The sequence below is a fragment of the Pezoporus occidentalis genome, unplaced genomic scaffold (assembly GCF_034315485.1).
Source record: "Pezoporus occidentalis ecotype Australia unplaced genomic scaffold, CSIRO_AGI_Poc_V1 ctg19, whole genome shotgun sequence".
In the NCBI taxonomy this organism is placed as follows: Eukaryota; Metazoa; Chordata; class Aves; order Psittaciformes; family Psittacidae; genus Pezoporus; species Pezoporus occidentalis.
The window spans coordinates 5,695,118-5,719,838 of record NW_026913748.1 but is presented as its reverse complement, the minus strand read 5'-3'; the positions used below and the strand labels follow the sequence as shown (position 1 = coordinate 5,719,838).

The window sequence follows — 24,721 nt, the reverse complement described above, 5'->3', positions numbered from 1 at the left end:
CCTTGCAAAGAGTCTCTCTCCAGACTTTTTGCAGGCCCCGTTTAGGTACTGGAAGGCTGTTAAGAGAATTGTGACTGTGCTCATAGCTTTTATTCAGTGCTTACTGCCTTTACAAACTGCGGGATGCTGTGATAAATACTACCAACAGAATCCTAACGTGCCCATCTCAAAGTTTTATTCCGCGCGCTACTGAACGGGACAAAATCCCCAGGAGCCGCCGCTCTCAACCATCTGGAAGAGCAGGACAGAGACCCGAGGAGCACGGCGCCCCGGTACCATGCCTCCCACAACCGAGCACTGCAAGCAGCGCCCAGGCCAGCCGAGGGTTACACTGCCGCACTCCATCCGGTACACCGTGCTCCAAGGGTCACGAAACTAAGGACACAACGGAGCGAGGACAGCGAGGAGAGCGAGCACAGACTCCGGGATGCCACGACCCGGACCGGGGCTCCCGGAGCCGGCAGGTCCCGCCCCGGGAGTCCCGCGCTGCCTCCCGCCGGCAGGCCCGAGCGCCCGAGGCAGCCGCTGACAGCCGGCGGGGAAAGGCCCGCTCTAGCGGGTGATGCCCCCGGCAGCTGAGCGGTGCGGGTGACGGTCCCGCCGGGGAAGACAGGGCGCAACCCGCCCCTGCCGGCGCGGCCGGGCGACCCCGTGCTGTGCGGCGGCCCCATGGCGCGGCGGGGCGGGGGCGGGGCAGGCCGGCGGCTGGTCGTGGCCGGGGCCGTCCGCCCCCCTCACCTGATTGAGCTCGTTCTCGGCAGCGATGCGCAGCTTCGGGTCTATGGTGCCCTTCAGAGCCTGGATGATCCTGTTGGGATCCATCTTCCCGCTCCGTCGCTGGCAAGCAGCGCGTCCCCAGGGGCAGGAGAAGGAAGAGGGAGAGGAGCCGCCGCTAGCGCCGCCGCCCCCCGGTGCCACAGTCACAGTCTCGTGTCCCCCACCCCCCTCGGTCCCTCTCCGGAGCCATTCACCGGTTTGCGACAGCTGGGTATCGGGAAACGGGCAGTGCTTTACGGCCGCAGCGCCTCCTTCTAGCTTCGGGCGGAGGTCGGCGAGAGGTGGCCGCCATGTTGTTGTACGGATAAAAGTCACCCGGAATGGCACGCTGGAGGCGGGGTTAGGGAGCGGTATCCTTGCCGTGGCTATCGGGGGGCGGCCATGTCGGCGTACGGAACACGGGCTGAGCCGGCCCGGGCAGCCGCGGCAGCGTAAGGGGCGGCTCGGCCAGCCCCAGCACTGTTGCCGTGGTACAGCTGCCGCTGACTGCAGTGGTGTTGAGGAACCTCCATCGCTGCTTGGTGGCCTCTCCGTACCTTGCAGCGAGTGGCAGCACTGACGGAGGCACACCAGTCCCGCAAGTATTGGGCTGCTCAGCCCACAGGATGCTTCCAGGCCCTCTGCACTAATCCATCTTTGCCAGCACATACTTGCACTGCACTTGAGGTAAAATCCTCGTTTTCCTTCTTAAGTTTACTCCTTTCTTCCAGTAGCTTTCTAGCTTGCATACCAGGTTCGATGTGTATTTGCTACCTGGTGAGTTGTTCGCATGAGGATTAAAGTGAGCACACAAAAACTGAATGGAGGTGAGGTCAATTCCATTACTCACACAATTGTCCAGGTACCTGCAGCTGGACAAGAAAAGTTCGCAACGTACAGGAAGATGGAGACATGCTGCAAGGTGCTTCCTAAAACATGCAGTGGGACACACATTGTAATTCCTGCTGTGCTTCTGAGCAGGCTCCTTTGGATTGCTTGTCCTCATCATTATGTAGATTAGTAGAACCTGAAAATTACTTGTGTATCTTAATGGTGTTTGTGTGTGAAAATCATGGAATGGTTTGGGTTGGAAAGGACCTTAAGATCATCTAGTTCCAGCCCCCTGCCATGGGCATGGATGCCTCACAGTAGACCGTGTTGCCCAAGGCTCTGTCCAGCCTGATCTTGAACACTGCCAGAGATGGAGCATTCACAGCTTCTTTGGGCGATCCATTCCAGTGCCTCACCACCCTCACAGTAAAGAACTTCTTCCTTATACCTAACCTGAACTTCCCCTGTTTTAATTTGAACTTCTTGGGTATACAAAGACTACTTCCACCTGTAAACATTTGCCCTACTGTGATTGTCCACCCCTGTCCTCCTGTTTGCACCCTTAAGCCATAGAACATGCAGCTGATCCAAAGGAAGAATTAAATATCCGTGCAGGTGTAAGATAACTATCTGAAGTGCAGTTCACAGACCAAAAGCCTGCCAGGAAACCCTCATGACTAGTGTGAACTTAGTGAGCTAAATCCTTTGCTTACTTCTGCAGGTAATGTTTTACATTACATTTACAAACAAGGAACATTTTATTAGCTACTAGAAAGAACAAAAAGACTATCTGCTGTATTTTGGAAAAGTCAAACACAAGAGCAATTACAAGATCATCCCATTATATAGATGCCTTAGAAATACTATTAGTATGTCATTTGTTCATTGTAATTACAGTGTAAAATGTCATTTGTCATTACTGCTCCTCAATTAAGAAAGCAGCAGTACTTCCTTCAACTTATGTATTACCTGACCTATGCTGAGGAATACTTTTCTTAACAATACTGAATGCACAGCATTTATGTATCATTGATAGTAGGGGTACCCTTCTCTACCCAAGGGAACTATATAGCAGTGTTTGCCATATCTTTATTGCCACTAAATAACTTAAATTCCTAAATAAGGAGGGCCTACAAGAATTCTGGAGAGGCACTTTTTAGAAGAGCATGTGGTGCCAAGACAAGGGGAAGTGGCTTTAAACTGACAGAAGGGAGATTCAGATTAGACATTAGGAAGAAATTCTTAACCATGAGGGTGGTGAGACACTGGCACAGGTTGCCCAGAGAAACTGTGGCTGCCCCATCCCTGGCAGTGTTCAAAGCCAGGCTGGACAGGGCTTGGAGCAGCCTGGTCTAGTGGAAGGTGTCCCTGCCCATGGTGGGGGTTGGAGCTGAATGGTCTTTAAGATCCCTTTCAACCCAAACCATTCTATGAAATTATTTACAAGGAAAATATTAAAGCAGCTAATACTATTAAAGAAAACTCCCTTAATAATTTTGTTTATAATTTAAAAAATAATCTGGCTGTAAAAATGAATTACACTTACCTGGCCTTTGGAGACTGTGTGCTTTCTTGTGGTTTTCATCACTTTGAAGTGGTGCAGAACACCTGATCATTATCATTCAAGAACTGCCATTCTGTTCTCCAGTAATGCAGCTCTACAACATTTAGCAGGAAATTGAAGGTATTTTCATCCACCTTTTCATTTGTTCTCAGAAGCAGGTGAGAGTATGTTCAGTAATCATAAAACATAAACAGAAAACAGTGTGAGTGTGAAAAGTATATGTTGTTAACTGTAATAATTCTTTGTCATTTTCCCATTTTGGTTAAGATAGAAAATAAACCAGTCCAGTGAAAACTGTCCCTTTTAAAGATCTTGGAGCACATATCATACAAATCAATATAACTTCAAGGATTTGTAGTGTTGTATCTCCACTTCCTTCTCCCAAATTACCATGCTGTGGGCAGTTTAAAAGCAGCTCTGGTTTATTCTGTTTCTGCGTATTCATCTCTGGTAGGTGAACTTAAATGTTATTAAGTGTATTTGTTAAAGGACTTCAGTCTTGTGGAGCTGGTGATGTAAAATGTCACAATGAAGAACCAGATGTGCTTGAAGGCTATTTTAACATCTCCCTAAAATGTTTTTAATAGTTTTATTGCACTTACTATTTGTATTTAAAACACAGAACTTTTAAGACACAATAGTCATTACAAGAAGAAAAAAAAAAAATTTTACACCAAATAGCTAGCAACGGTGATCTGCATCAGATAAATGTATAGCAGGCCTCCAGGTACAAGACTTCCTGGCTAAAAAAGGACATGGAGCTGTTGGAACAAGTCCACAGGAGGGCCATGAGGATGGTCACGGGACTGGAGCACCTCCTGTATGAAAACAGGCTGAGAGAGCTGGGGCTGTTCAGCCTGAAGAGAAGGCTGTACGGAGACCCCATAGCAGCCTTACAGTATCTGCTTGTAAGGTCGCTGGGGAAGAACTCTTCATTACGGACTGTAATGATAGGACAAGGGGTAATGGGCTAAATTTAAACAGTTTAGATTGGATTAGATTAGAAGTTTAGATTGGATATAAGGAAGAAGTTCTTTCCTGTTAAGGGTGGTGAGGCACTGGAATGGGTTGCCCAAGGAAGGTGTGAATGCTCCATCCCTGGCGCTGTTCAAGACCAGGTTGGACAGAGCCTTGGGTGACATGGTTTAGTGTGAGGTGTCCCTGCCCATGGCAGGGGGGTTAGGAAATCGATGATCTTAAGGTCCTTTCAAACCCTAACTGTTTTATGATTCTAAAATTCCAAAGCTGTTGCCCCTACTGACTGTTTTGTTGGAGCAGCTACAGGTAACTTGGAGCAGTCAGGAAGGAAACATTATGTAAATTGATCCAGAAAAAGAGAACAGTGATATTGTCTGCACCACCACTGCAGCCTGCAGGATGGAGGCTTCCTTAGCTGCAGGAAGGCAGCCATGACAATTCTTGTTCATTCATGGTCTCTTCTCACTTCCATAGCCTGGAGGAAACACAAAAGTAAATTCCATTAGTATTTTGAAAGCTTTAAGAAGCCCTTTGTTGAATCCTTGAGTAGGCAGCTAAGACCAATAGAGCCACTCACTCCCCCCAACAGTAGTGAATCAGAAGAGTAAGGATGAGAGTATGCATAGGATAAGGACAGTTTAATAGGTAAAGCAAAAGCTATGCATTAAAGCAAAGCAAGGAATTTATTCACCAGTTCCCATCAGCAGGCAGGTGTTCACCCATCCGCAGCAAAGTAGGGCTCCATCAGACTTGACAGCTACTTGGCGTATCAGATGCCATAGCCTGAACATCTCCTTTCCCTTCTTCCCCCAGCTTGTAGTGCTGAGTACTAAGTTATATGGTTGCTATGGGTAGCTGTCCCCTCCCAACAACTTGTGCATTCCCAGCCTGCTTGCTAGAAAGGCTGTGTAAGAGGCAGAAAAGGCCTTGACTCTGGGTAAGCACTGCTCAGCAGTAACTAAGACACCCTTGTGTTATGGAAACTGTTCTGCTCACAAAACCAAAACACAGCCCCATACCTACTACTATGATGAAAACTTATTGCAGTCAAAGCCAGCACACCCTCCCATTTCAGGGTAGTTCCAGCATTTCACTGAACTCAGAGAAGAAAATGTGGAAACTCACTCCAAATCAAAATGTAGGGTTAGTTCCTTAACTTTTAGGCTCATCTTCAGCTGGCTGCACAAGGTAATTAAACTGGAGAGAACTTAGGTGGTATCTGATGTGCATAGCTAAGACAGCAACAGGATGTTAGAAGAGCTATGATGCCTCTTCATATATTTTAATTAGATCTGATTATCATCCTTAAAGTACATTAGCTAGTGTAACAATTCAAGCAACTTCATTTAATGACTACTAAGGAGAAAAGTATTGGCAGACAATACTTACCTGAAGTCTATAGCAGTGGTACATCAAGTGTTCTCAAATTGTGAAATGGTTTGCCCAGAAGTAGAATAGGGATCTAGATCTTTCATCTAGACATACTGAGGTAGAGTGAAACTGGGTCAGTAAATAATGCATTAAAATACTCTGAAGTACTTTGAGAAGCATTCAAAATCAAGTATTAATTTGAAGCATGCAAAATGACGTATGAGTTATCAATAGACTAGTACTTATTACCTGAAATCATAGGAAATGATGGGTTTAGGTATTTTAAAGATCAGAATAGCAATTTTCAACTAGTGGATTTTGGCCAGCTGTTAGTGTGGAAGAAAAAAAGGTACTTTGCTTGGTCTTTTGAAGTATTTTGTAAACATAGCCTTAGCATTTAAAAGGTTCAGTACTAGTCATTTTAGTCACATCTAGTCTGAAAACTTTTTTGTGACAGCACCTGTTCAATAGTACTTACATTTGTTTTTGTGACAGAGGTTAGCTAAAGCTGCGTCCATGGCTCTGACTAGAAACACAATAAAAGTTCTAGCTAAGAAGGTAATATGAGAAATGTATAGGATAACATTGAACATATTTTATTACGCTAGAAGAAAATTATCTAAGTTGTATCTATTTTTAATAACAAGTATCAGGAAAAAGACGTTTTAAAGTAGCTGCACTATAGAGAGAATTCCAATTCAGACTGATAAAGCCTATAAACTATGAAGTTTTTTAAAGCTATCCATTACATGATTTATGATCAAGTTTACTAACAAGGAATGGTATAATGATAAGATTTCACATCCCATACCTGGGGCAGCATGTACTCCTTTAATTAGGCATTAAAAATTCCATCTTGTACGGATGAAATCAAGATGTTTTGCTCAGATATCTTAAATATATGCAAGCTAAGATACATAAAAACTTTGTAGACCTATCAGTAAGAAATAAGATTAGTCCCAAACAAACAGTAACATGAGTCCACCAAGCAGTTGCCGTGGTTTAAGCCCAGGTAGTAACTCAGAACCGCTCAGCCCTTCCTCCTCTCTCTGGGTAGGATGGGGAGGAGAATCAAAGGAATGTAAACCCCACTGGTTGAGATAAGAACAGTCCAATAACTAAAGTATAATGTAAAACTACTATTAATAATAAGGAAAATAAGGTGAGAGAAGTGTAAAACTAAAAGGGGAAAAGGAAAGGAAAACAAACACAAGTGATGCACAATACAATTGCTCACCACCTGCTGACTGATAACCAGCCTGACCCAAGCAGCAATCTGGGCCTTCTGGGTAACTCCCTCCAGTTTAAATACTGAGCATGACATGCTGTGGTATGGAATACCCCTTTGGCTAGTTTGGGCCAGATGTCCTGGTCTCTGCTTTCTCCCAGCTTCATCTCCTCCCTGGCAGAGCATGAGACTGAAAAAGTCCTTAATCAGGATGAGCACTGCTCACGAGTAACTAAAACATGAGTGTGTTATCAGCATTGTTCTTAGACTAAAGTCTAAATGCAGCATTGCACCAGATACAAGGAGAAAGATAACTGCTATAGCTGAAGCCAGGATAGCAGTTTTACAGATCTGATTGAACCAGAGCATTAGAAAGCAGCATGCATATTATGTATTCACAGTAATCACACCTGAGGTTGCCAAAGGCTGAGTTTATTAGCAGCATCTGTAAGTACTAGTAAGTTGTTCTTAAAACATATGTAATCTATCACTTGCATATAAAGCAAGTAAGGATAAGCTGCATGCTAAATGAAGCAGCCTGCACTAAGGCCATCTAAGTGCTATATGCACAATAGAGTTCATGTATTTACTAGTCTCTATAATATAGACAGACTGGGAGAGGTGTGACTGGCACAGTGCTCTACAAATAAAACAATATAGGAGTTGTAGGTCTATTAGAAAAGCAATAAACTTTTTGTCCACAGCTACAAAGCTACTGCAAGCTTAGTTATCCTAGCACTCAGGCCTGTCTACCAGATGTATATACAAGGAGAGTTAACACTAAGAAAAGGGTGCTAGTTGAATTCCTGCCACTTAACCTCTACTGGGATTGTTCAGCATTGGCTGAAGAATTACCATGTTTAAAAGCACAAAATACAGCCTTAGTATTCAATAGTTAAGGCTTGACATTTTTGTCTGTAGTGGGAAAAAACAAGGTTCCCTGAAGCTTAGGCTTCTCAGAACTTGCCAAAGTAATCAAACCAAGACAAAGTATGATTACTCTCCAAGTCGATAAGAAAGAGAAATCTAAGCTTGGAATAAACCCAGGATCTTATGCCAGTAACTTCATTAAGTCATGCCAGACAACTTGTTTTGGCATCTGCAGGGGAGAGCCATTTAAATTTGGAAGTTGCAAAACCAGTCACCGTGAAACAGAAGCTTTATATCAGGTCTGAAGTCTACCCCATGCAGGTTTTTGCTTTTATCTCAACAAGCAGGTAGCTGAACCGTTTTTACTTTGCATAGTTCTGTTTCATCTTCACATATGCCAGTCACACTTTTGCACTCATTAGTGCACTCAGATGAAGTGCTTCCTAGGGCTAAAACAAACTAGGAAGCTTTTAGAACTAAAAAGAGCCAGTGACTTACCTATCCAATAAACTTTTTACTAGTTTATCTTCCATTTCAAACATTGAAATGCTTTACAGTAGTTGACATGACAAGGACATATCATGGCTTGACAATTACTAAGCCAAAGAAATTGCTGAAGTTTGGTCACAGAGCCCATTAGCTGTAAGAAAGGAATTTCGTAAATGCTTCCTAGCGTTTAAGATTTGAAAGCAGGCAGCATGCTTCAACTACAAATACTAAGTTCCTCAGCAGTTCTCTGAAAAACTGCCTTACAATCCAATTCAAGTGTCATGGGGGAGGGAAACAATACACCTGTGTACTTCACAAGGATCAATTTTAACTTTAAAATATATTTGCATCTAAGTGTGAGCCAGCCCTTCAGTGACTGTTTCAAGGTTTAAGTTTTAACTGATCACTGCTGAAAGACAGGTGATGGGACAAAGCTAGATTTTGACAGGATATGCACTTAAAATAAATAGCCCTAATGAAAGATGTAGAATTTCACTAACTTCTTGACCTTTTGATTAAAAGCAAGCAGGTATGGAACAATCTTGAACTCACTTTGATCAAGGACACACTTTTAAGAATGTCATCAAGCAAGAACTAAACAAACAAGTAATCCCTCTTAAACTACACAGTTTATCCTGAATTATTGGAACCTGAAGACCAGCTCTACGTAATATGCATGTATGCACCACATCAGGAACAAGCTCAGTTTGATATATTTAATAAAGACCACGGGCAATATTAATACTAAAATGCATATTAACTTGTTTTATTGAGGCACAACAAGGCATTGTGAATAGCCCATACTTGAGGCAATCAATAGTGTAGTAAGCTGGACATTAATACAGTTTAGGGTAAGTGCAAACAATATACATTCACAGCTTTACTAGCAAGGCTACATCACAACTGATAAAGTGCCAAATTAGTGCTGATTCAGTACCCCAACTTCATGATTTCACCTTGCACAACAGACCCATCATTTCCCCCCAGTAATGGAACCACATATCTTCTATAAAGTCAGAAGTGCAAAGCTAGTCCACCCCCCTCCACCAAGGTGTTTGGAGCAGCTCTTTTGTAAACATTGCACTGGATTTTAGTCCTGATAAAGGAGGTATCCTGAAAAGGTGGAATATTTCCAGCTACTTCCATAGATGGCTCCTCGATGCAGACGCAACCAGATTTGGTCTCCTTGGAAAAGCTGCAGGACTGCATGATTACTAGCTGTTTCATGATCAGGAGCCCCATCATTTGCATATGCTGACACTAGGACCTCTTCATTCTTCATGAGATTCACATACAGGGGAACATTTACAGCCAGTTTCAGCATGTGGAAGATGAAGACATATGTACCATTCACTGGACAGTTGAACCTACCAAGCTGGATATCAAAAGTTTCTCCAAGGTTGTTCAGCAACAGATCAAACACAATTGGCTGGTCTAGAGTTCCAGGAGCTAGGTTAGATGTTCTAGCGGCTGAGAAGGCAACTCTCATCTGCTGTGGGAGAGGATAGACATGCACTGGTAGTATGGTGGCAGCTTGGCTTGTCACTGGCATGTCAACAGGGGTGATGCTGCGGGAGTCTCCCTGCCCAGAGTCCCCACTGTTAAAGGTTTCATTGTCTCGTTCTGGACTGCTCACCTGAGAGGAATCACTCCACCCTGCTGTTAAAAGATCATCAGCAATGACAAGTAAGTATTGTAACAGAAGGATATCCTTAAACCTGCAGGTATAGTCCTAAGCAGCAAATGTATGGGCATTACAACAGATTTGTCTTTCAGCTACAGCAAGTTGTCCAATTACCCCAGTGAAAACAAAACTTTGAAGCTGGTTTACATTCATCACACTTACATTCAGCAAGATGGGCCATAATTTAACTATGAACAGTTACTTTCCATACTTTTAAGTAGAGAGGGCAGTAGCTTGCAATAGTTTTATCTTCAGTATTTCCACATACATATATCAGCATAAAAAAAAGTGTATGCTAACTTCTAAGAGGAGATAAAATGTAATTTCTGAAAAACCTTACAAATTACCAAGAGCCAAGCAGTCATTTAGTCACCTTCAAGACCTGAATTTGCACTTCAGGTTACCTCAATACTGTTGTTCTGGAACTGCATCCTAGGTCATACTGACTTGTGATGCTAGAATATTTTAAGTCTGAAGAACTAGAATTGCTTTTAAGTTTTCTGCACCTCAACTCCTCCCTCAAAAAGCTGTTTATCTTTTTCAAACATCCAAGTTAAAAAAGGTCTAAAATGAAAAGATTAACAGATCTGAGAAATATTAACCAATCACTCAAGCTGCAAATCACTGTTACTTCCACCAGCAAGGAACACCATAAGATACCAAATAAAGCTAAAGTTGCTATATCCTAACAATAATAAGTGTGGCTGTCAACTGTTAACTCGCCACAATCTCATATTTCTGTTAATTTTGTTCTGAAGTTTATTCTGAAAGTCCTCCCTCAGACTGAGTTGACCTGCTTTATCCTAAAATTTCCCGATATGCCAGAATTCCCATTTATTCTTCAAAGTAGCAATCTACGATTACTATTCATCTCATTTTTCACCTATAGCATCTTAAGTCCCAGCTTTTTCCAGCACACACACTAGGATTACATCATCTTGCTCACAGCTTTTTCAAAATACACACTATTCATGCTTGAGTCCTTGAGTCCCATGTGTTTCTTTAGGTTTTGTACTCCAGCATGGAAATAGAGTAAAGCTCTGTTCCCAAACAAATTATTTTTCATAGAAAAAGTTATCTTACAAGGTTTCTGTGATCTGATAGCTTCCCCAGAAGCAGGGGAGACCATGCAATTAATGGAAAAAGCCATATGCAACACTGGAACCACCCTCTACGTTTTCCTCATCAGTTTGTGAGGAAAGTTCAGTAAGGTACCATTATGTTAGAACTTTGACATATAAAGACACCCAAGTTGAGAATAGTAGCATTAAGTTTGCTGCTATGTAATACTGTTTCAGAACAGTACTTAAGCTTCTATCTAGCTTGGTTAATTTACACACACCTTAATCTGTTTTATCAGTGACAGTACACCATTTTCCTCACTATTCACAATAACACTCCATCTGCTATGCCCAAGCATACAGATGTGCCACTGGGAACCTGATGTTAGCCTTACCTCTTGAATTTGCACGAGGACCACTAGTTATCCCACCTCGTTTATAGCACTGCTGGTAATTAACATCCTAAAAGAGAACAGAAGTATTAGGAAGATGGCTATAAGCAAATCTGAAAATAAGTGGTGCTAACAAATACAGTATTTTTCATTTATAGAATTAATTCAAGCTCTAGAACAGACAATCATGGAGTTCAGAATGAAGATGCAGATAAACAGCCTTACTTACGGAAAATTTACAATAGCTTGTATGAAATCAAAGAGCTATCTCAATGCCCTTTCCAGCAAGTTAGCTTCTGAACTATACACAGTTCAGTTCAAGCAATACCTTAAATCTCAGGTCTCTTAGAAGTCCATTAGTCTGTACAGAAGAATGTATTTCATTTCAAAGCTGAAGACTCTCCTTTCACCAGAACCCTTTGCATTCTTACACATATATATTGTTTCTTTGGAATTTTTGCCCAACCATATTCTCATTCCATTATTTTATATTACAGAAGCACTCGGCACCAACTTTAAAATCCACAGTAAAATGACTCATATCACATCTTATTTGCTATATGTTTTCATTTCAGAGACTCCCTCCAGTCATTTCAACTGCTGCCTACTGTTTCAAAAAGTTTTGTCCAGGAAACAAAATCAGCATCTTGTAAGGAACAGTTCACCTGTGAAGGTAATGAAAACCTACAGTAGAAGACTCAGCTCCTGTACAGTGCTCAAAAGGCTACTGGAAACAAAGTCAATACTTACCCTCTGAGAATAGGGCATTCCAGCATAGTCTCTACCAGGGAACTGCAGCTGGCCATAGTTGCCATTAGTTATTGAAGGTGAGCCTCTGTAAGCATCAAAACCTGTTCAAATAAAGTTGATTATCTGATATTCCTCATTTGGTTTACAGTACAAGTCCAAAATACAACTGGAGCTCCCTCCTGGGAATTACTATGTGTATTAAAATATGCAACTACACCTATTCCTATTCAGAATTTGGAGCAGAATCTCACTTCTCCTGTAAAGAAAGCATTTCATTAGCTACTCGGGACTACTGGACCAAAATTGCATGCTTAGAAGTATTAACATCAGACCATAACAACTGCTTGTTTGATACTAATGGGACTTCAAAGAATAGCTGACAAAATTTGCTAGATCCAGAAACAGGATTTAACACAGAATTAAGAAGTATTTTCTTTTGCTATTACAGATGCTTATCTCTTATGGTTATACATTTAGGTGCTACTATTTAACCTCTTTAGCTATCAGACTAAGTAGCAAAGAAGAGCTGCAAGCCATTTAGTACCAGACACTATAAAACCCTTAACTGCTGTCAAGTTAGAACTATACAACTCATTGCCTGGTACATGTTGCTACCAGCTATTGAGCAGTCTCAGCCAAATAACTGAAACAGCTGTGATAGACTAAGTGCTCTTCCGAAGTGGAACAGGCCACAGCTACCAAAAATCTTAAGTTAGTATCTGCTTAAAGTCAGCTGAAACTTTCTGGAGTACTTCAGCTAGCAGCAAGATAGCAACTGACTTGCAGAGACAAACCTCTGAAATCTCTTCAGTTTGTTATTAATCCAGAAGGGGTCTCCACTAGTGGGAGCCTGTCCCGCATCCCAGTTTCTGCTGGTAATATTAAAGCCAGCAGTGCTAAGCAAAGAGTACCTTGTTTTGGGCAAATACCACAAGTGCTATCTGAAGAGAATACATGCCCAGAATGTTAGCAAGACAGATGCCAAGAATAAAAGGGGGAAAGGAGTTCAGAATAGTAAATGAAATAGCAAGCAAAATCTATATAGTTAAATAATTTAAAAGCCTGTTAATGAAAGTTTCCACTTTCATAACTCAAAAGGCTATGAAATTGCTCTGCCATGTCATGTTAAATCATATTCTAATATTACTGCATTAGAGTTTTAAGGTGGTAGCAAATACAGACATACCTTTGTACCCACCAGGGGAACGATATGAACTAGCCAGTGACCTTCCACCTCTAGCAGATCCTCTGACAGACCCACGACTGTTAAGGTAAGGCTGAGGCGGTCTGGGAATAACATTAGTCTGTGCTGGATAAAAGGCAAGGCTACCATTGCTAACAGGAACTGCTCCATCAGGTTGATAATTCACTGCTTAAAACAGAAGGCACAGAAGAATTTAAAGCTTTTGTAGCTGTAAGAAGTTACCACACCTGGAAGCAACAGCAGCCTTAGGAAGTTCAGAGATCCATTAAGCTGCTCAGAATATCCTGTTTTCCTGCCCCTGCATTACTTCAAATAAGAGGGTATCCTCCCATTTTCTTCTGTGTAATGTAATGCTTGTTGAAATATACTGTAGACAGCCCAGACTGTCAGTGTAAGCCTCTAATGCATTCAAGATTCAGTTGCATAGGTCAGAACAAGCTTGCTGGCAGTATCAAGAAAATAGCTAAGCCACAATAAAAATCAAGTAACACCTGGTTAAGAGCTTTCACATAGAACCAACACTGTTCTACAAGTGATTAGTCTTAGAAATCCAGACCCCTATTTATCAGCTTTCTTTCATCCTGGAAAATATTTGAGACTTAGGAACTGGTTTCATTTCAAATTTAGTGTCAGCTGTATTAGTTCTCCTGTTACAGTATCTGTCAAGCAGGTCTGTTTTGTGTTGAATAAGGCAGCAGAAGACCCCACCTATCAGAAGTTTAGTCTTCCTTAGGTTAAACTGAAAACCCGCCCCAACTTCATTTAGCATTCAACAACACCAGCACTGTCTATTACCAGAAACCAAATTAATGGTTCCAAATATGAGTATTTCATCATTGCTTCAATTCCTAGCTAACAATGGTGTGACTGGCAAGTATCAACACATTCTTGAATTTCTAACCTATCGGGAAATTCGGGCATGTAAGTGACATTGCCCATACACCTACTATAGAAACTAGTTTGAAGCAGCCTTTCATCCTGCTAGCAGTTTTGAAATTGTTTACACACCATATCATCAACTAGATTAGGCTGATGTAACCCTAATGTTAACAGGTGCTATAAAAGTGTTAAAGACTTTCACTGAGTTACAACTCATACCACACGAGTTAAAATACTAGAACCTAAATACCTGTTAAAGCTTCTTGAAATAGATACACATGCAGTTCTCACCTGAAGACAGAGATTCTTGTGAAAGAGAAGTTTGTTCTGCAACATGAGAAGATTGCAACTGGCATTGAGGAGGAGTCTGTGTACTTGCTGTGGAGAAACTCTGGTTATATCCTGTTGAATATGAAGAATCCTCCTTAATTTCCTGGTCTTTACGTGGAGGCAGTGGTGCATTCACTTTAAACACCTACAACATATTTCAGGGAAAATACTTAACACTACCAGCTAAAGGCTTTGCCTAGTGCCACCACCATGTTATGCTGTAGCTTAAATTCATACCCCCAGGTCAGTTTCTGGAACACCTGTTTCTTAGAAATAAATCAAAGAGACTACTTCAACCCATCCTTTTTCCCTCTCAGTGTACTTCTGAAGGTTACTCCTGTTCATGTAGCTACTACCCAAGAAACAGCTTGACTGACCATAGCTATCATATTTCAACAGAAGAGTTACCATACAGTAAGCTACTTTCTATGAGAAATCCACTATTAAATTCATCTTACAGCTTTTGACATGAAGCTGGGACAGCCTATACCAAGATAGACATCCACATTTAGGAAAAATTTGTCTTTATACATGTCTTGGAACCCAATATAACACTGCTGTCTGCTCTATTAGACAGCCTTCACCCCTTTGGTAAAATGAGCTTCAACTTTCCTCTTTTTTTAAGTTCTCTCAGAGTAAACATGTAACCTAATTTTTGTAATTCAAATTTCAATGTTATAGACTGGGCAGAAGGGTGGCGCAAGGATGCTGTTAGTTAAATTTAATCAACCAGAGTTCAGTCACTCCAGTGAGTCTACTGCTTTATAGCCAATAACCCAAAGTTACCAGAGTTGACATTGTCAAAAGCAGCTAGCACCAAGATCAGGTAGGAAAGAAGTCTGTTTCAAGTAAAAGCATCTAAATTTCACATAAAGAGTTGTCAGCAGTACTGATACTGGAGTCTAGAGGTACATCTGACCATTTCCCAAGACTATAAACTGTCTGTAGACAGACCAGAGCAAAAGGAACAGCTTCACAGCTTGACAACTGTTGTCAGTTTGCAGAAGCCTCTAAAATTAAAATGGAAATGAACACTTCTTCCAAGGTCAAGAAACCAAGGACCACCTCTATGAGGGAGACAGCACAGAAATCCCTCATGACACTGAAGTGTTTTGAACCATAACAAATTGATTTTTTTTAATTTACCAGATGAAGTGATCAAAGTGAACAGAAGCAGTCCTGTTTCTAGAAGAGGATACTGTGCAGCAAGGCTGTCAACTCCCACATCCTGAAGTATTTGTAGCAAGTGGTCTTCTTTTCCTTACAGTGAGGGTTACAGGTGGAATTCTAGTAACAGACTAGGGCTACAAGTAGGATCTGCCTTTAAGCTTCTATAAGCACAATTGCAGCAACAGGATGTTCAGACACCTGATGACATGTAATCAGATGCTTCCACTACTGTCACTGTACTCCCATTATTGGCAAGGAACCACCTACCTCCTGGCTATCTACTGAGATCCAATGGCTGTGCTTTCCTGTCAGTTGTGAGAATCTAAGCAACACAGGGAAGAAGAAAGTACTGCACAGTTAAAGACTACTATGACTAGAAGAGGAATTAACATCCTGGCAATTAGTGACAGATGTTTGCCAGTTTGACCCAAAAATCCCAAGAGAAATATTCAATATTTAACACCTCTGAAAACTCCACAGCATTCATTCAAGTATACTTTCAGTGGTACCATTAAGATCAAAAGCACTCCAAACACAGACACTAGGTATAGATATAATCTGAATGACTGAGTCCTACTCCATACTTACATCATGACAGATGCTTATATTACAAACTGGGTCCCCAGAAAGACTCTGGATTCCTTGATCAGAACGCTGCTACTTCTCCACTTTCATGAAAAAATCACCACCTAGCAACTTAACATAATTTAAATAGAGCTGTCTTGGAAAAAAAAAAAAACCAAAAAACAACACACCTTTCTACCATCACTTCCCTTATTTATCTGATTCTGTACATTTGAGGAAGGTTCTACTTGAAACTCTTGTACAAATGCCAAAAAACAAGGAGAAAGTCATGGTATGATTTTCTACAGACCACACCAGAGTGTCACATATTTTAGTTAGATCCTGTGCTTTAAAAGACTATTGGCTATCTTCTTCCACCAAATCCTACTATGTACATCAGTACTGCCAGATGCAGATCATCTGGCAAGTTGTGGAATGGCACTGTGACATTTGTTGAAACAGAGGATGCCTCTGGAGATTGACTTTTTTCTAAACTTGCTTTTGGGCAAGAACATTAAATAAAGGGCTCTAGCATCTTGAGAAGGTATCAGAGGAGTAAGAAAGACCAAGTACAGAGAAGGGAACATTAACAACTAAGCAGAGACCCTTCCTGTGAGTCCCTCTAAGCTTGCAGTGCAGATTACTAAGCAGTAGCAACATTAGTAATGACGTATGGCCTGAAAAAAAAAACAGTATCCGTTTGGAAAAAACACCACATACAGTCTGTGTGGACTATTCCCCAGACATCTATATTGACTCCTTGTTAACAAGATAGGATAATGAGTTACCGTGTTTCAAGGACACATTTTGCATGAGTTGAGTGGTCCAAGTATTATTGCACTGAAGCAAACAGTTTAAAAGGCAGCAAGACAGGTTCAGGCTTCGGAAAGCTCTTCATCCTAACAGCTATACTTGAAGATTTCCTCTTTCCTCTGCAATCTATTATTTAAAATCTAGGCTTAAGAATAGTTTAAGTACAGTCAACTTTACCTTGGGGCATAGCTATGAATCTGTTGATTTCAGGTCTGACTTCTCCCTTAGTTCCTTGAGGATATTAATATATCCCAGTATTTGATATGGGGACTATACAGAGCAAAACCAGGATGTATCCTTGAATCAAAAGGATCTATGAAGTTTCATACTGTATCAAGAGGATCCAGTTCCCTAGTATTACAACTAAGTTACCATCATTATTGTAAATCATTCTGCAAACTTACAGTCTGCATAGCCTGAAAGGGAGCTGCTGTTATTGTGACAGAACTGCTGCTTGCTGGAGGAGACTGAAAGCTTTGCGCTGGTGGTACTGGTGTCATGGAAGTGCTTGAAGTAGGCAATGGTGACTGTGGCTCACTTGGGAGGGGAACAGTAGCCTGAGGGAAGAATAAATGTAATGAAAGGTCACTTGATAATTATCAGGCAGTATCAGAGCATTTAATTTGTTCTAAAGCCTAGACTGACAGAAGTCAGCAGTTTCTACAGGATGACATTTGGACATAGTAAAGCTACAAAATAGTTTTTGCTTACAATTCCAAATCTTCCTGTGCATCCTCAGCAAACAGTACTTCTATTGCAGTCTCTGCTGATTAAGTGAAATGTGCCTATGAGCTACTATACATACCATACAGGGTAATAATTTCACAAAAGAGATATTAGGTTTTTTTTCCTCACCACTAAGGAAACAATGCCTTCTGTTCCATTTATTGGAAGATGATTCTCTGGCTGATATTAAAAGTGACTCCTCTTTTCTAAAGGAACTCAGGAAGTTTAGGGGGTTTCATTATTTTCCCCTCTCAATGTTTTAGATTACAACAGTGCTGAGTTGTCCAGACCAAGTATTAACCAGCATTAAGCCTCATCTGTGCAGAGAGCAAAGTGAAGTGTTAATTTAGAATACCAGTATTTATAGGAATCAGAAGCCAAAGAAATGCAAGGCTCTATAGACATTTCGTAACCAATGTATTTACCTTACCCCCTGTATTTGTGATAGCTTACCTGGGCAATTTCAATCTTTTTGGGTATAAGTGGCTCAGAAATACATGGACTTGTCTGATACAGTGGCTGGGAAGTATATTTCTCAGTCTCTTGAGACAGCGATGCTGATGCCTAGAAGAAGCCATACATGCACCTGCTATTACAAAAAGTACTGCAGGAAGCACAAGCTTCTGTTAGAGCTATAAAATACCAGTGCCTAAGTTAAAATAAGTGGATTTTGAAAGACCGTGATAAAAATTAGGCTCAAAGTAGATCTACTAAATAGTCACCTTAGCCAAAAATTTCAAGTAATTAGCATTAGAGATTCAGACTGATTATCCTTCTTACACAACAGGTTGTACAACTAGCACTACAAAAATCAGGTCATTTTAAGAAATGTAGATTGCTTCAACCAGTTGTTACAATGAAGTCTGATACACATCTGTCTCCTTGAATTAAACAAAGACATCTGTTAAGCTTCTGGTAAGCTCTGTTGAACAAGGCTTTGGAGCCAAACTTCCTTTGATTTTTCAAAACCTGCATGTTCTAGTTAGTTCACACTATAATTTTAAGTTTAAGAGTTGCTTACACTTAGATGCACAGCTGAGGGGTAAAGACTACCAGTTCCATTCTCACTGTGTATACCATCACAGGTGCATCAGAACTGGTATGCACTCACATGCCAGGAGAGTGCACTGTCACCATGAAGTGTATTCCCTGGTTAAGCTTTGGTCTCAGCACATCTACTGCTTTCTATGAGAAGGACTGGAAAAGAAACCACACTCTAAGCCCAAGGGACTAGAGGTGCTGGGCACAAGCAACCTTAATTCCAAACAATACGTTTGCAGATAAACTAGGAGCATTCTACTAAATCAGATGCTCTACATTAGAGCACAGCACAAGTCTTCTGGATGCATATTAAACAGTAAAATTACTTAACCCTTGTCAGCACAAGAAGTCTTCTGACACTGTCTAAGTGAGAGAAGGTGTCAAGAACCAGGCCAAAATTGCCAATTCAAGGGGCAGCAAGACTAATATTCACATAAAGACTGTTATATTTGCCTATATAGTATTACTAAGGAATATAGTAAATGCTACATGCCCAGCATACTGATGGCATGTACATCAGCAAAAACATTTTAGAAGCATTAACATTCCCCCATTGTAATTTATATACACTGTATTAGAGATTTCTAAGAGGAGGAGCCAGCTGTGTTTCTGAAGACAGCATCACACTAAGCAAGGGGTCCTTAAGACAGTGATCTGCATAAACTAAAACATTATTTGTGCCTCTAAACAATATCTGAATGCTAGTTGAAGACTTAACTGCACATACAGTTAATGTAAAATCTAAGGTCTTGGCTGAACATTAGCAAGTCAGTGTTTTTTCAGTTACTGCTCAAGAGAACATACCTCAGCCTTAACACAGAAGTCTGCTATTTCATGACAATGCCACAACTTATGCATCCTCTGTGTAATTAGAGGGAGTATTCTACACTGTAACCAAAGCAAATATTCAAGCTGCTTGTATGTTCCCACAAAAATATGCATCACTCTAGCCTGCGTTTCTTCATCTCACACCCTTTCCATTTCAAGGGGCAGACTGTTCACATTGCATTCATGTGGATTAGGAAGACTTTCCCAGCCACCTTTAGGTATTCCAAAATGTAGGCTATACTGTTGTGGTTAGTTCCATTCTGTCCCTCTATATTGTTCCAGGAGAGGTGCCACCACAGCTTTTGTTAGGGCTAGCTATCACAGGTTTTTGAATGCCAGTGAAGCCCAGGGTATATTACCTGTGGTGTCTGTGGTGTCACCAAGTCTTCTGTTTCAGAGCCAGAAAGAGTCTGATCAGCAGATGCTAGGGAAGTATTTGAACCATGCAGTGCAATGGATGAAGCAGCAGCCTTGCAAGAAAAGAGAAGAGATAAAGTTTTTAAATATTGTCTTAAATGTTTGGTTTCACTGAAACTCACTCTGGGCATTTTCAAGTAAACCTCAGAATGAGGCAGGAGCTGAAGTGCTTTGAACAGTAATTTAAGTTTCTCAGGAGTTCTTGTTCATGGCAAGGAAACCTATTTAAAACCCAAAGTAGCAATGCATTCAAGTACAGCAAATGATTTTAAGGTTCACATAACCATGGCTGCCAAAGCTTGACACACTACCTTTGGTGTAAGTGGAGACATCAAAGATGAATACATGCACTATATAACAAAGCAGCAGCATGTTCTTTGGCACAAAATTATCACCTACAACTTGAATCTATAGGTTAAGTATTCAAACTATTTCCGCATGTCCTCAACACACTTTTTACTTCAAGAAACTTCAAACATTTGTTGCCGCTTTTCAAGCGGAAGAGCAGCCAACTCTGTCAGCATGTGAGTGATCTTACATTTGTAAGCTACTGTTACACGAAATTTGTTACAGAACTACTGACAACAAACAAAGCAACTGAAGTACCAAGTCTGTTGTAGTGCATAACCTGTACGTCATTCCATGGCTACAGTTCTGCCTCTTCACTAAGGACTGTTACTTCAACTTACTTGAAGGGGCTGTTGAAGAAAGTCACTCTGACTTGGCAGTTTCTGTTCTTTCGGAGCTGTAAAAAAAGAATGCATTAAGCAACATTTGCTTTTAAATTAAAACATTTCATAGAGTTTCAGTACCCAGTTCTACATTTTGAAAGCATTTGGTGTATGAAAATGCACACTATTTCAAGTGTGTGCACTGCAAATATTTAGAATTAGCATCAGTAAACTACACTCCATTGAAAGTTTTTTGTAAAAGGGGAAAAGTATTCAATGATAAAAATATTTCTACCACAAAAGAGATACCCACTTTCTATATTAGAAAGGTGTAATAAACTGGCTAATTTGGTTTCACAGCTGAAGAGCCACCCAAACAGTTTCTTAACAAGTTCCCATTTTCCAAGTGTAGCCAGAAAACTGCCCTTTGTCCTGAACTCATTCACAGCTTGTGTTTATATACACCACATCTAGACAAGTTGTCAGCATGTCAATTCTGCTGCTAGGTTCAGATGCACATGCCAGTCAGTGATTAAACAAACATTCCATTTCCAGGCAGATACACCAACTTAAGCCACCTCCAGCAACTAATAAGCAGGTAAGCAGTTTGAGCTGCCTCTTTTTTTTTTAAATCAGACATTAATATTGTTTTATAATTAGACAAGCTGTCTTCATTAGGCCTACTGATCTACAGCCCAACCAAATCCTGTTAGTGTTTGCAGGAATCCCGCATACAATTCACACTTACAGTATTACCTACCTGCAGGACTACTTGCTGGAGTAACTGAAGGTGGTTGGGATGAACCAATGGCACTTGGTGAAGCTTTATCAAAATCCAGAATGGACTCCTTTTGTGAAAAGATCATCAGTTGAGAAAAAAAAAGATTAAACTCTAGATATAAATGAAACAGTCTCCTTTGACAAGTTGCTGTTAGCTAATTAGAGCTACATTCATTCAGTGCAAACACACATTGGCAGCACTGTTTTCCCTAACCCAGTAGGAATTGGAGCTGTGTGCTACAACAGCAGAGAAAAAAAAATAAAAAAAAAAACAACACATACTTGCATGAAGTTGTAAGTCCCTTGTATCTGAGTCATCAGATCCTGAAGTTTTTCTCTTCTTAACACTGGATCTTTTGGAAGAGTTGAAGTAGAACAAAATTCTGCAGCTGGCTGATGTACAGGTTTAGGCACCTAATAGGAAGAGAATACATTAAATCTAATGCTGGAAGCGAGACAAGGATCTTATCCAATATACTTCCAGAGCAACCTATAAATGTCAGAAAACATGGGCCAAGGAATTCTGTGCTGTCATTGATATTTCCTGAATCAAGTTTTCACTTCATTAAATAACAGCAGTTTACTGTTGCCACAACATTAATTCACCTCATTCAGCTTCATACAGTCAAGTGTACAAGATGACAATAAGTTGCCGACATTTAGTGCATCATTAGGAAACCCACATATCCAGGCTGAAGGCCAGAACAAGCTTAAAAACCAAAGCTGCATCACTCAAGGCTTAAAACATACTCCCCCTCCCAGTAGAACCCACACCAATAAGTGCATATCTTTAGGATGGCATTTCCAGACATTCTGAAGAAAGTGCACCCAAGAGATACACTGCAAGCAGGTTACTCAGGATTAGACCAAGGTGCTTCCACTAGCAAGCTAGATATTCTTTATGCACCAGCTCCTGCAGGAAGTATTATGTTAAACTTTTCAAAGTCTAGCATGAAAAGTACACCTGTACTCCCACATGGGAGCCCAATTTTGTGGCTAAATACTTCTGCAGGAACTTAGTACTCTTTGATTGTTTCACATGGTCCCTTAACAGTTCATCACAACTTGTTCTCACTTCACATTAAGAAGAGGGAAGCATTTTGTCAGAGAATAAGCAAGTTTAAGGTATCAGAAAAACCATGACAGTAAACTCTTTAGAGAGCAGAAGCCTTGTTATTTTCAGGGTGACAATAACAACAGACTGTCTAGGTAGCCTAACATGTCTTTTGAAGTGGTAGGCTTGTTACAAGTATTTTAAACCCATTATTTTTAGTGATTCTCTAAAGCTTTGCTTCTCTTACATTTGTCTCTGCAGGTAGAGAGAGGCAATTCTGAAGACAATAGCTGCGTTATTTCAACTGGCCCAAATGTGGAGACACATAGGAACATATGAAAGCCTTTCCTTTCCTAGAGATTAAAGTCTATCTTTCCAATAGGAGATGACTACAATATACTATATAGCAGTTGAGTATTTGTATGAATTCATTAGAAGACTGACATTATATGGCAGAAGGGTACGTGCCATGACATTCATCACAAATTCAACACAAATTGACAGAGTACTCTTTGTCCAATTTTAGCACAACAAACCCCAAACTACTTTTTCATGTCTTCAGCAGTAACCTGGAACTAATCCCTATCATTTGCAGAATTTCCAGTAAAACGGACATGGAAGAATCTTGCAGGGTTTAGTGATCTTCACAAAGCATAATCCATGTACATGCAGCACATTAATTATGGCAGACTCCATTTCTAATACTTGTGGTCCACACAATAGCCACTTGTTGAGCTGTGGGAAGTTTTACTTTTTCCTAGAGCTAAGAGCGCATCTTTGTACTACTGTCTTAAGACTTCCTGATGCATGCACATGCATTATGCTGTATAGTTTTCATTAATGAAGAGACACTAAAGCTATTAAGAACCTAACTGCAGGACAAAAGATACAGTTGAATAAAGTTAAATCGCAGCAAGTTATAGATTAAGTTACTAGGACTCAATCTTCCTGTACATCACTTTATTAGCACTCACTTATAAGCAGACAATCTTAAAACACTTGCTGTCATGGTAAATCCATTATGGGTTTAACTGTTCTACTACTTTTTTCCTCTTCACTGCAGTTTACTAAGACCTAAGTACACTACAAAACCGTTCTGCAGTTTTGCAAACTGATAGCAAGTTTTTCACTGTTAAGTCACCTAACCAGGTGAAGTCTGGCAGTGTCTACAGCTATTAAGATTGTTCACTAGTTAGGTAAATTAGACTTGTACATTAAGCACATTTAAAACCAGCCTTAACACCATGAAAGCAGCAGAAATTGCAGTTTCACTTGTGATTTCAAAGACAATACAGTCTTCTGTATGCTTTTACAATTTGCTAAAGATTCTTCACCTCCTTCCCCAGCTCATACACTTGTACATTATCCTGGTAGCATTCTTCCAACTGGAAGAGCGAGCATACGGAGTTACATGTATGATATTAGGGCTTTAAGCCAGGATTAAAACACTGAGACTCTAGTCTGTGGAGGTTACCTTCCAGTTCCTGCATATATTAAAACACACCAGCCTAAAGTAGCTATACTGAAGTTACCTCAATTTGCTATTTTACTGCCAGTTGGGTCTTCGAAGCTACAGTAATCAAGTGCAGTACAAGAACATGCACAAAAAAGTATCAGGAAGTTAAAGTATTTCAGATTTTATGCCTTTGCAAGAGATGCTTTGAGAAAGAGCAGGTACCTGGTATCCTTAAGGCAGTTTTAAACCAAGTTTTCTTTCTAGCCTACAGTTAGATGTTTCTGGAAATCAATACAAGATGGTGGCAGATTCTGAGTGTAGTAACCTGTTAGTCCAGCTCACATCAAACTTATATCCTGAGATCACTTAAAATCAGTGGTTCAAGCAACATTCAAGTCAGTTTTACACAGCACTGGAAAGTTTAGGGTCTAATTTGTCATAACAATATGTTCCTGAAACCTAACTTCAACACTTCTTATACATTCGGCAACAACTGTTCCTGTCTAGAGAACTGACTAAAAATGGAGTTGAAATACTTAGAACTTGGTTTAGGACCTGGTAAGTCATTTGCAAATCAATGTGAAGACACAGTGACCACTCCAGAATTTTACCAGAGTGCCAATATACTAAGCACTCCTGTTAAAGCTTGAATTTTAGAGACTGAAGGTCTACTTCTGTGCAACACCAACATACATTTCAAGTACCCCACATGCCAGTAAAACTTAATTCTGATACCACAATTCTTTCTTAGGTTTGTTAGCTGTGGAGTACCAAGAGAGCTGGGATGGTAATACCCGAACTGTAATTTCAACAG

General features: G+C 40.6%; 2 protein-coding genes and 1 long non-coding RNA gene across 12 annotated transcripts in view; 1 reads left to right on the top strand and 2 right to left on the bottom strand.

Moving 5' to 3' along the window:
• Positions 1 to 1,079, bottom strand: part of IPO8 (importin 8) — a 51,016-nt gene extending 49,937 nt beyond the window's left edge. The window contains exon 1 of one of the 2 annotated variants that reach the window (XM_062616529.1): positions 739 to 1,079. In XM_062616529.1, coding sequence (XP_062472513.1) covers positions 739 to 822 — 84 coding nt within the window. In that variant the 5' untranslated portion in view covers positions 823 to 1,079. The remainder of the gene's footprint in view (positions 1 to 738) is intronic. The other variant, XM_062616527.1, reaches the window with a different exon arrangement.
• A 148-nt stretch (positions 1,080 to 1,227) lies between these two features.
• LOC134162577 (uncharacterized) lies at positions 1,228 to 3,069 on the top strand. The gene is made up of 2 exons (XR_009964370.1): positions 1,228 to 1,358; positions 1,488 to 3,069. It is a non-coding gene; the product is annotated as an uncharacterized LOC134162577 (long non-coding RNA).
• Positions 3,070 to 8,837: 5,768 nt separating this feature from the next.
• CAPRIN2 (caprin family member 2) overlaps positions 8,838 to 24,721 on the bottom strand; it is a 33,275-nt gene continuing 17,391 nt past the window's right edge. For 3 of the 9 annotated variants that reach the window (XM_062616517.1, XM_062616520.1, XM_062616524.1), the window contains 11 exons: positions 21,680 to 21,811; positions 21,378 to 21,465; positions 20,636 to 20,691; positions 19,889 to 19,999; positions 18,114 to 18,224; positions 17,339 to 17,491; positions 14,349 to 14,532; positions 13,161 to 13,346; positions 11,975 to 12,075; positions 11,228 to 11,294; positions 8,838 to 9,746 (listed from right to left, as the gene is read on the bottom strand). In XM_062616517.1, the coding sequence (XP_062472501.1) occupies positions 9,178 to 9,746; positions 11,228 to 11,294; positions 11,975 to 12,075; positions 13,161 to 13,346; positions 14,349 to 14,532; positions 17,339 to 17,491; positions 18,114 to 18,224; positions 19,889 to 19,999; positions 20,636 to 20,691; positions 21,378 to 21,465; positions 21,680 to 21,811 (1,758 nt within the window). In that variant the 3' untranslated portion in view covers positions 8,838 to 9,177. The remainder of the gene's footprint in view (positions 9,747 to 11,227; positions 11,295 to 11,974; positions 12,076 to 13,160; positions 13,347 to 14,348; positions 14,533 to 17,338; positions 17,492 to 18,113; positions 18,225 to 19,888; positions 20,000 to 20,635; positions 20,692 to 21,377; positions 21,466 to 21,679; positions 21,812 to 24,721) is intronic. The other 6 variants (XM_062616521.1, XM_062616526.1, XM_062616519.1 and 3 more) reach the window with 4 other exon arrangements.